Source organism: Ochotona princeps, chromosome 24 (assembly GCF_030435755.1).
Source record: "Ochotona princeps isolate mOchPri1 chromosome 24, mOchPri1.hap1, whole genome shotgun sequence".
Classification (NCBI taxonomy): domain Eukaryota; kingdom Metazoa; phylum Chordata; class Mammalia; order Lagomorpha; family Ochotonidae; genus Ochotona; species Ochotona princeps.
Genome location: NC_080855.1, coordinates 24,288,732 through 24,299,939, shown reverse-complemented (window position 1 = coordinate 24,299,939; position 11,208 = coordinate 24,288,732). Strand labels below are relative to the sequence as shown.

The following is an 11,208-nucleotide window of genomic DNA, read 5'->3' as shown; positions in this document are numbered from 1 at the left end:
GTCCTCGACTGCTTTCCCAGGCCACAAGCAGGGAGCTGGATGGGAAGTGGAGCTGCCGGGATTAGAACCGGCGCCCATATGGGATCCCGGGGCTTTCAAGGCGAGGACTTTAGCCGCTAGGCCACGCGCTATTAGGATTTAAGTTGGGTGTTATACAAATGTATGGGAGTCAGCATCCCATAAGGGCACCAGTTCATGTCCCAGTTGCTGCACTTCCCATTCAGCTCCCTGATTATGTCCTGAGAAGGAAGGAGAGGACGGCCCAAAGCTTAGAAACCACATGGGAGACCCGAAAGAGGCTCCTGGCTTCGCATCAGCTCAGCTCCAGCCATTTCAGCCAGCTGGGGAGTGAACCAGCAGATGGAAGCTCTTTGTCTTTCCTTCGCTCTGTAAATCTGCCTTTTGAAAAAAATAAACACAACTTTAAAAAATAATTTGCAGAGAAGGCAGAACTACAGATGGTGAGCCTGGATGCCTTGTGGTCCCCAGGGTAGGACCAGCGAAGGTCCACCGATTACCCCGTGTTCAGGCCACTAAGAAGGGCAGTCAGAAGACCTCGGTAATCAGGGTGGCTGTAGCTTCTGCAACCCCCACAAACACACCCTAGGCGGACCTCCTTCATCTGTGCGTGCACACGCGTGGGCACACACACCATACCCTTTGCCTCAGCTAACAGCTTCCTCGAAGGCTTGCTCCCTTTCCTCAGAGAAAGCCAAGGTCGTAAGTTCAGGCCCCACCTCCTCGCATGGGCCGCCCCTCAAGGTCACCTGTCTCTTCTTCCCTAGCCCGTATTCTGGGGGACGCCTCCCGCAACCCGCTTCAAGCCCAGTGCCCGGCGCTCTAGCTGTAGCGCATCCTTCCGAAGGCGTGTTCGTCTCAGTGGTCTGCGATCGGCCGCGGCTACTCTAGCCCTACGCAGCAGCTCTGTGGTTGGTTTCTCGCCTTTGTCCCGAACCTTTTGAAGACTCTCCCTGGCGGGACACCATCACCCTCCTCCTCGCGTCGGCTTCTTCTGGTCCTTTTTTTTTTTTTGTAAGGTGCCCGCAGGAGAGTTCGTGGAAGCCCGGCTGGAGACCCACCCTCTTGGCTCTCGAACAGCCGCCGCAGAGTGGTCGGACGATGGCGGAAGTGAGTATGAACGTGCCCTTCCCTCTCGCTACTTTTCTCTATGGTTGTTTCCTTCGGCGACGGGAAGAAGGGGGTCCCTGCGCCTGCGCAGCGCCGGGCTGGGCGCTTGTCGCTGAGGTGGTGGTAGCAGGGGTGGGGGGTGTGCAGGGAGCGGGAGCTGCCGCCGCCGCCGGACTGCGGGGACCGAGATGCAGGTGGGACCGGAACCGGAACCCCCCCGTCCTTTTCAAGTGTCTCTTCTCCCCCTGCGCGACCCCGGCCACGGAGGCCGAGACAATCCGTGGGTGGCGGTGGGCGTGGGGGGCCCCGGGTCCAGGAGGACACCCTGGGCTCCGGAGAGTGCGGCTGACAGGGCTGGCTGGTGGAGGAGGCCGAGCCGCTGCACCCCGGAGCAGGGGGGAATGGGCCATTTGGGGGATGTCCACGGAGTAGGATCGGGTCCGAGTGGATGGACCACCGAGGCCCAGAGGGGTCTGAGCCTGGAGCCGAGCCGGCAGCGTCCCCCAGCTGCCCTCCGGGAAAGAGCACAAGTGAGCCAGGAGGCAGGTGCATGGGAAAAATGTGTCAGAGTGCTCCCGCTTGGCAGAAGAGAAGCGGAGTCGGCAGCTTAGGAGCCGCCGGGGCCGCGGGCCTAAAGGGGGCTCCGGGTGGGCCTGTGTGAGCCGGGGTGACCTGTGGCTGGACAGCAAGGCTCTGTCGCGTCTGCACCTCTTGGCTGGGTGACTCCCTACGTCTCTCCCGGCTGCCTCTTGCTGGTTTGGAGTTAGCCCTGTGGTTTGGAGGGTGGAGGTGGCGGACATCTGAGTGTGCCAGACCTAGGCCCAGCCCAGGAGGAGGAGGAGAGGCCGCCAGTTTCCAGACAGAGGGTTTGGGGAGCCTTTGGCTGGGATGCCCGCACCCCAGGTCCCAAAGGGAGGAGCCAGGGGTTGGCCATTCCACCAACGCCTCAAGCTTGTGAATTTAGGAGGGCTGATTTTTCTTTAGCAGATTGGAACCCTAGTCTTGGCCTGCGCCCTAAATACAGTCCTGGTGGCGCTTATTTCTCTGGTTTTTACAAGTTCTGACTTGTTCCTGTCCCTTGAATTTTGCGAAGGGCTCTAGGCGATAAAGGGTCGTCGGCTCAAATCGTTTGCAGATTTGAAACCTCAGGCTCAAGAGGGAATGTGTGTCTGAAGCGAGATCACACAGCTATGAGGTCTGACTTGAGAACTTACAGCCTGGCCTTAACAGCCAGGCTCACCAGCCTTTATGGCACCCTCCCCAGTGAAAGGGAGATAAGAAGGGAAGAAAAATCTTAGAATTAACCCTCTCCACTCACGTCCCAGCTCCCTGGGACGTCTTGTATATGTTGTGGCCAATAAAGATTTGCTGCCCCCCCCCCCACCTGACACAGCTTAAGGTCTCTCGTTAACCAAAAAAAGTGGGCTGTTAGGGTGCTGTGCAGGTACTTGCTTGGATGCTGGGCTTTCAAGAAAGTTGCCTCCGGCCAGCACCCATCCATTCACCTTCCTACAGCAGAGTTTTCAGGCCTCCCAGGAACCCCTAAAAGTTGGGGGCGGGTGACAGGGAGCCAAAACCATGACTGGTATGTAGTCTGGGGACACAGACTGCAGGGGGACAGATGATAGACTTGGGGTTCTGCCGTTTGGTCTCCTCTGTTGAATATTGGTAACACCCCAGCCCCCTGAGGAAAGGTAAGGTAAAGCACTTGGGGAACAGGGCTCTGATTGGTGTGTGGACAGCAGTCCTAAGTCTCGGCTCCGTCTTTGAGTAAGGAAGCGATCTGGAAGAAGTTTCCGTTTTTTGCTTTATTATTTTTTTTTTGGAGGAAGGCGCTTTCTTCTTGCTGTAGGAGCGCAAGCCAGAGAAAAGTGGTGGGAAGGCGATCAGGGAAGTTCAGGGCGAGACCTTGGGGCAGTGGAGTCCAGTGGGGAGCTGGGGGGACACCCACCCCATCCCCCCCTCAGCCATGACTCCTCTCTCTTCCCCCTACAGCTCCTGCCGCTCACCCCACATCTTCTGGCCGCCTCCCTCTTTGCTGCCCCTCCTCGCAGTCTTCCTCACCCCACCACTTCCTGGGGGCCATCATGAATGGTGCCCCTTCCCCGCAGGAGGATGGGGCCTCCCCGCCCCCCCTGCCACCACCACCGCCTCCCAGCTGGAGGGAGTTCTGCGAGTCCCATGCCAGGGCCGCTGCCCTGGATTTTGCCCGCCGTTTCCGCCTCTACTTGGCCTCGCACCCACAGTATGCAGGGCCTGGGGCCGAGGTCGCTTTCTCCCGCCGATTTGCCGAGCTCTTTCTGCAGCACTTTGAGGCCGAAGTGGCCCGGGCCTCAGGCTCCCTCTCCCCACCGGCCCTGACTCCCCTGAGCCCAGGCATGGAGATCTCAGTGGCACCGCTGTCGCATGACCTGCCCCTTGAGAGCTGCAGGGTGGGCGGGCCCCTGGCCGCGCGGGGCCCTTCTCGATCAACCGAGGACCTGGCCGGCCCCCTCCCTTCCTCAGTCTCTTCCTCCTCGACGACCTCGAAGCCGAAGCTAAAGAAACGCTTCTCCCTCCGCTCTGTGGGCCGCTCAGTCCGGGGCTCTGTGCGTGGCATCCTGCAGTGGCGGGGGACTGTGGACCCGCCCTCTTCCTCTGGGCCCCTGGAGACAACATCAGGCCCCCCAGTACTAGGTGGAAACACCAACTCCAACTCCTCCGGTGGAGCCGGGACCCTTGGCCGGGGACCGTCGGCCAGTGACGGGCCATCTCCTGGGGAAAGGTGGACTCACCGGTTTGAAAGGCTGCGACTGAGTCGGGGAGGGGGACCCCTGAAGGACAGTGCAGGGCTGGTACAGAGGGAAGAGCTGCTGAGTTTCATGGGGGCCGAAGAGGTGGCCCCTGACCCTGCTGGAGTGGGCCGGGGCGGGGGGCCAGCAGGGCCTGGGGTTGGGGGAGGCGGGCAGCCTCAATGGCAGAAGTGTCGCTTACTGCTCCGAAGCGAAGGAGAAGGAGGAGGAGGAAGTCGCCTGGAATTCTTTGTGCCACCCAAGGTGAGGCCCCAAGGATGGGCAGCCCCTGGACGGAGAGAGGGGCACATGCGTGTGGGGTGGTGGGTGTGCATGGGGAAGGGGTGGATGCACAGGGAGCTCCTGGGCTTTCCCAGCTGGGTGCTGTGGGCAGGACTGGGATGGTAGTGTCGCTAACTGCCCCCGGGGACACAGAAGGCAAGGTGGCAGTTGTCTCTCCACACCCCAAAACCGACCTCATCCTCTCCACTCCCCCATCCTAGGCATCTCGGCCCCGGCTCAGCATTCCCTGCTCTGCCATCACAGATGTGCGGACCACCACTGCCCTGGAGATGCCTGACCGGGAGAACACGTTTGTGGTTAAGGTAGGAGGAGGCTCCCCCACCAGGAGGTGGGTACAAGCAGGTCATGTATCCTAAGACCTTGTCATTGGGGCTGCAGCGTCTCCCACGACTGTGGGAGGGGACAAAGAGGGAGGTGTTCTTGTGTTCATCACCGGTGGGTTGAGGCCTCAGAATCTGTAACTGGCCCTGAGGGCCTCTTCTGCGAGCCTGCCGCTGGCTGGGACCATCCTGTGTGCCCGCAGGTGGAAGGCCCCTCGGAGTATATCCTAGAGACAGCCGACGCTCTCCATGTGAAGGCCTGGGTGTCGGACATCCAAGAGTGCCTGAGCCCAGGGTGAGGAGCTAGGCCAAGCCAGCCACCTCCCAGATCCCATCTCCCCCGGAGGGGTGAGGCATGGAGTGGCCCCCCACACCTCTCATCTGCCTCCTTCGTCTCTGCAGCCCCTGCCCCACTACTAGTCCCCGCCCCATGACTCTCCCCCTGGTGCCGGGTACCTCGTTCCTCACCCGCGAGAATGCAGACAACCTGGAACCGCCTTGCCTGAATCACTCCGAGAGCCTGCCCAGCCAGGATCTGCTGCTGGGACCCAGCGAGAGCAACGACCGCCTGTCGCAGGGTAAAGCCTGTGCTGTGGAGGGCTGGCCACCTCCAGCCCTCGCTCTGCCCACCCAGATCCTCCTGTGCACCCCTCCCCTTGCCCACCCCACTTAAATCCTGCCCTTTGTACTGAACATGCCAAGCATTCTGAGTGCCACCATGGCTGTGTTTTGTTTAAAGACTTTATTTATTATTTGAAAGGCAGAGTGGCACACAGAGAGAGGGAGAAATAGAATGATCTTCCATGCACTGTTTCACTTCCCAGATGACTGCAGCAGCTAGAGCTGGGCCAGGCTAAAGCCAGGGGTAGGAACTCCAGCTGGGTCTCCCGCACAGGGGGCAGGGGCTCTCCAGTCCTCGAGCTTTCTTCTGCTGCCTTCCTGGCTGCATCAGCAGGGAGCCGGTCGGCAGAGCAGCCAGGACTGGAACTGGCAGTCTGGTACAGGATGCTGGCATCACAGGGGCAGCTTAACTCACTCAGCGGGCAGATGGCTATTCGGAACCATCACTGCCGCCACCCCAGCCAGACCCCGAGCAAATTGTCCAGCCTTCTGGAACAGCCATGTCACTTAAGACAAACGTTCTTTTTGTTATTATTTGATTGAAAAGAGAAAGGGATGGAAAGACAGGCTCTTCTTCCCCTCCCGAATGCCCGCAGTGGCTAGGACTAACCCAGGCTGAAGCTGGAGTCTGGAACCCAGCCCAAGTCCCTCACAGGAGTGCCAGGGACTCCTGCACTGGTCAACAGTGAGGAGCAGAGCTGGATTGGAAGCCAGGCTCTCCGAGATGGGGTGTGGGCGTCCCCAGCAGCAACCTCCCTGCCCTCCCGTCTGCCCATCCTCTGCCTTGTCACTTTTTCTCTGCAAGCGTCCTGTAGGCCAGCGCCTTAGTCCTGCTCTCTTAAATATCTGTATCCCATGCACGTGTATCAATGACTGCACTTTGCAGCCTGACCAAGCATGCGCACAGGCACTCACGCCCTAACTTATCCACTCCCCTTCACACACACACACACACACACACACACCCACTTCACCCACTCCACCTCACACATACATATAAAGGCCCAACTTACCTGCTCCCCTTCACACACAGGCCCCGATTCACCCGCTCCCCACCACCATACACACACAGGCCCCTACTCAGCCACTCCCCCCACACATATACACAGGCACAGAAGCCTCAGCTCCTGACCGTGTGTTCTGCGCTGCAGCCTCACCATACTTAGAACTCAGGCCATACTCAGCATACAGCTTAGAGCTGGGAAAATAAAGGAAAGAAAGCTTAGGGCTAGAATGAAGCCCCCTAGTCCTCAGGCTCCAGGAAGCTGATGACCTTCTGAGGACCCCCTTTCCCCCAGAGTCCCTGCCAGCCTGGCGCCTGAGCTCCATCTGGCTCTGTATGTGTGCTTATCTTCCAGTACTCAGGTGGTGGAGCTCAGGCCTGCTACCCAGCACATGCTTAGGAGGACTGGGGGCGGGGGGATCGGGTGCTCGGGTCTAGCTGGGCTGATCACTGTGAATAAAAAAATAGCCATTGAATGGATAGCCTGGGCTTAGCCTCCTTGGGGCAGGACAGCAGAACGTGCCTTAGAGTGAGGAGGAGGATGGCGGAAGGCAGGGCAGGTGCGGTGCTGCACAAAGAGGCAAGAGCCGAGGACGCAGCCCCACAGAGGCCAGGGACAGGATGATAGGCTGTGGAGGATATGGTTACTAGCCAAGGTGAAGTACATTTAACTCAGGGGTAATTGACAGCAGAAATGTCTCTCTCTCTCTCTCTCTCTCTTTTTTTTTTTTTTTTTAATTGGAAAGTCAGATATACAGAGAGGAGGAGAGACAGAGAGGAAGATCTTCTGTTGGTTGAGTTATTCCCCAAGTGGCTGCAATGGCCAGAGCTGTTCCAGTCGGGAGCCTGGAGCCTCTTCCTGGCCTCCCAGGCAGGTGCAGGGTCCCTAAGGCTTTGGGTTGTCCTCGTCCTTGACTGCTTTCCCAGGCCACAGGCAGGGAGCTGAATGGGAAGTGGAGCAGCCGGAGTTAGAACCGGCGCCCATACTGGATCCCGACACGTGCAAGGTGAGGACTTTAGCTGCTAGGCCACCACTCCGAGCCCAGAAGCATCTCTTTTTTTTTAAAAAAAGATTTTGTTTGTTCATTTATTTGAGAGTGAGCTTCTAACTGTTGGTTCACTCCCCATCAGGGGAGTAGGTTGGATCAAGCAAAAGCCAGGAGCTTCTTCCAGCTCTCTCTAGGTGGCAGGGGCCCAAGGGCTTTAGGCTATCTTCTGCTACTGTTTTCCTGGCCCTTAGCAGTGTGTTGGATTGGAAATTAGAGTGGCTAGGACATGACTTTTGCCCATCTGGGATGCCAGTAGTGGCTTTCCATGCTACACCACAGTGCTGGCCCCTGCAGGAGCATCTGTAACGACTCTTAGAGTTGGGGCTTTCTCTGTAGTCCCTGGTCATGTCAGAATATCTGAGGAGATGTACCCCACTTTTCCCTACCCCAGCACTGTCAGCTGTCAAAACACAGGCCCCTTTCAGTGCTGGCAGTAGCCCCAGCAAGGGTGTGGCACAGGCACCTGCACCTCGGAACCTGGGGCTGCCCCCTTCAGAGGTGGGCCATTCTGAAGACTGGGGGCTTGCTGAGCACTCACCGTCCCTTTCGGTCTCTTTGCAGGGGCTTACGGGGGCCTGTCAGACCGCCCCTCGGCATCCATCTCCCCTAGTTCCGCCTCCATCGCTGCCTCCCACTTTGACTCGATGGAACTGCTCCCCCCGGAGCTGCCTCCCCGCATGCCCATTGAGGAGGGACCCCCGGTGGGGACAGCTCATCCGTTTGCAGCCCCATACCCTTCCCTGGATACTCCAGAAATGGCCAAAGGTACCAGAGGCACGAGTGTATCTGTCTTTTACACTGCCCACCCTGGGCCTTAGGGATCTGCTTTGGGAGGGGAGAGGTGGGGAGTCCTCCCCTCAGGCTGACACCCTAATTTTCCTCCCTCTCTGCTTCCTGTAGGGTCGTTCCTGTTCCAGGGAGAGGCAGAGGGGGGTGAGGGGGACCAGCCCCTCTCAGGATACCCGTGGTTCCATGGGATGCTCTCTCGACTCAAGGCCGCTCAGTTAGTGCTAGAAGGAGGCGCCAGCTCACATGGTGTCTTCTTGGTACGGCAGAGTGAGACAAGGCGGGGCGAATACGTCCTCACTTTCAACTTCCAGGGCAAGGCCAAGGTGAGTGGACTGAGTGTGGGGCTGGTGGGATTTGGTTGTGGGGGAGGTTGGTGCCTGCGGGGGCTAATGTCCCTTCTCACCTGCTCACCTGCTCATCCTGCCCTCAGCACCTGCGCTTGTCGCTGAACGAGGAGGGCCAATGCCGCGTCCAGCACCTGTGGTTCCAGTCCATTTTCGATATGCTTGAGCATTTCCGGGCACACGCCATCCCGCTGGAGTCTGGCAACTCCAGTGACGTGGTCCTGGTCAGCTATGTGCCCTCCCAGCGACAGCAGGGTGAGCAGAGCAGGTCTGCAGGGGAGGAGGTGCCCGTGCACCCAAGAAGTGAGGTGTGTGTACCAGAGAGGTGGGGTGGGGGGCTGTGAGGAGGAGGCGCTCTGAGGGGAGAGCAGGGCAGGACAGGGTGGGGGACCCCCGGTGCCAGACCGGAAGGCAGGCGACAGGCAGGGGGGCTGTGTGTGGGGCTGGAAGGCAGCTGAGTTGGGCTGGCGCATCCCCATTCCATCGGCCTCCTGTGTTCATCATGTGTCTGTCTCCCAGAGCCGTCCTCCCCAGCCTTGGCTTTGCCCTTCGTCACGCCCTTACCTCGGGCCTGCCCTCTGTGGGGGTGCTTGGTCTGATCCCCACCCCCTCCTCCCTTGATGTCTGATGTCCCTGTCTGATCTCTCCCTTTCCCCCACCCAATGTCCCATCTGTCCCCACGTTGCCCCCCCTCCTCGCCCCCACCCCCAGGCCGGGAGCAGGCTGGGAGCCATGCAGGGGTGTGCGAGGGAGACCGATGCTACCCCGATGCCTCCTCCACCCTCATGCCCTTCGGAGCGAGTGACTGTGTGTAAGTGTGGTCCTCTTCTCACCGCTGCCCATGATCCATCTCTGCGCAGGTTGGGGGGTTGCTCAGGAGCTGGGCAGGGGGTGAGGAGCGCCGGGCAGGCCACGGCCCGAGCTCGCCTCCCTCCACAATTTTTTTATCTTCTCACCCTTCCTATCCAGAACCGAACACCTCCCATGACCCACCCCAGCCCCCTGAACCCCCTTCATGGACAGATCCCCTATATCCTGGGGCAGAAGAGGCGGCGGGGGCGCCAGAAGTGGCGACAGCCACAGCCACAGCAGCCAAAGAGAGGCAAGAGAAAGAGAAAGCGGGCAGTGGAGGGGTCCCGGAAGAGCTGGTCCCCGTGGTTGAGCTGGTCCCCGTGGTTGAATTGGAAGAGGCCATAGCACCGGGCTCTGAGGCCGCTGGATCAGGTGGGGACCCAGAGCCGGTCCCGATGGTACAGCTCCAGCAGCTGCCACTAGGGGGCGACGGAGAAGAAGGGGGCCATCCCAGAGCCATTAATAACCAGTACTCCTTCGTGTGAGACACCTACCCTACCCCTCCTGCGCTCCCCTACACCCCAGCCCTTGGGTCCTGCAACTGGGCTGGCAGGGTGCTGGAGGAAATGTCGGAGCCCCCTCCCCACATGCTTCATGACCCTTGTTGGCCAAAGGTGTCCGTTGGTACGAGCAGAGATCCTTGAGCGCTGTCACCTCCTCGCTCATACACTACAGGTGCCCCTTCCCCTGAGCAGGGGACCGGGGCTCCATTACCTCCCTGAGGGGCTCTTATGGTTAGCCCCACCCCTGGGGGCCATTTCCCCTTTAACAACCCCCCAGCCCATGGCAGGGTGAGGGGGGGAAGGGCTGTCAGTTACATTAAGGTTGTTGTTGTTGTTTTAAACAAAATGGAGAAGCATAAATAAATAAAAGGGTTTATCTCAGTTCCATCATGATGACTATGGCCAGTGTTTACTGCAAGGCCTGGGACAGACAGGTTGGCCTCCCGTGCTGGGAGGCCAGAGAGCTGGCTCAGATTAACCTCCTGTCGCTTTCCAGTGGTGTGCCTTGTGTTTGGGGGCCATTTCACCCCTGTAGGCTGTCAGGAATGTGGACACACCTTCTTGGGGTCTCCAGCAAGTCCCGTGAATGGGACAGCACAGGACAGGCCTAATTATCTCCAAAGGGCCTTCCTGCTCCAAGTACTTTAGCGTTATAACGGTTTCCTTCCCCAAAGCAGAGAGAGAGGTGGAGGTGTGGGAATAGGCATCCAGGCCCAGTGGCTGTTGGGAGAGATTCCATGGGCAGCCCTGGAATCTAGCTGCAGGGACACCCAGGGCCAGGCCCACATACCCCTCCGGGGCGGACCCTACCATCTGCTCCCTGGGTGAGCCACTCTGGGCAGTGGGATGCTCCATGTGGGTTGGGCCTGGAGACGGCGGTCCACTCAAGCCTCGCATCAGCCAGTGCTGGAAGTTGGGTCCCATTGCCCAGGACCCCTTCCACAAGGGCAATCCTCCCACCCCAGCATTCAACCTGGCCCATGGCCATCTGAGTTTACAACCTTGTCCTCCCCCTGTACCCCATCAAAGCCAGCCTCTGCTCTGATTTGATTCTGAGGCCGAGCATTCCTCCAACGACACCCCTAGTTTCCCCAGTTGTGGGGCTGGGAGAGGCCAGGGTCTGGGAAGTGGGAGAGCCCTCCACTTACCGCCTAAGACAGAGTGAAGCCCATACCCTTGGGCCCCCATCCTCAGCTCCCACCTCCAGCAGGCCCTCTCCACACTCTTGACCTTGCTATTCTGGGCCCTTCGTCCTATTGGGAGATGGACAGGAGACAGCTGGGCACACAGGCCACCCAGGCCCAAGGCTAGCCGGGGAAGCCTGCTGCTAGCTCTCGCTGCTTTGTCTCATCCCTGGGGCTCCCCGAAATCTTGGCTTCTGCAGACTAGGGCTGGAAGTGGCCTTGCAAGGGAGGCCAGGGGCCTGTTAGGGACACCTGGGTGCTGTGTCACAGCCATGGCGAGCAAGGGCTGTGACGCCCTGGTAAGCAGGGCCTGATCCTCTCCTAATCTCACAGCAACTGGT

General features: G+C 59.4%; 1 protein-coding gene across 5 annotated transcripts; it reads left to right on the top strand.

The window, feature by feature from the left end:
* The first annotated feature begins 1,029 nt into the window (after positions 1 to 1,029).
* Positions 1,030 to 10,073, top strand: SH2B1 (SH2B adaptor protein 1). 5 transcript variants are annotated; one of them, XM_058680944.1, is made up of 10 exons: positions 1,228 to 1,658; positions 3,124 to 4,163; positions 4,403 to 4,504; positions 4,726 to 4,817; positions 4,925 to 5,100; positions 7,757 to 7,960; positions 8,096 to 8,307; positions 8,415 to 8,636; positions 9,040 to 9,139; positions 9,298 to 9,478. In XM_058680944.1, coding segments are annotated over exons 1-10 (2,232 nt in total). In that variant the 5' UTR covers positions 1,228 to 1,576; the 3' UTR covers positions 9,300 to 9,478. The 5 variants fall into 5 exon arrangements, with proteins under 5 accessions (XP_058536926.1, XP_004586903.2, XP_058536925.1 ...); XM_004586848.2 differs by having other exon boundaries at positions 1,229 to 1,658; positions 8,415 to 8,583; positions 9,298 to 9,666; XM_058680943.1 differs by lacking the exons at positions 1,228 to 1,658; positions 9,040 to 9,139 and adding an exon at positions 1,030 to 1,128 and having other exon boundaries at positions 8,415 to 8,583; positions 9,298 to 10,073.
* Positions 10,074 to 11,208: the final 1,135 nt, after the last annotated feature.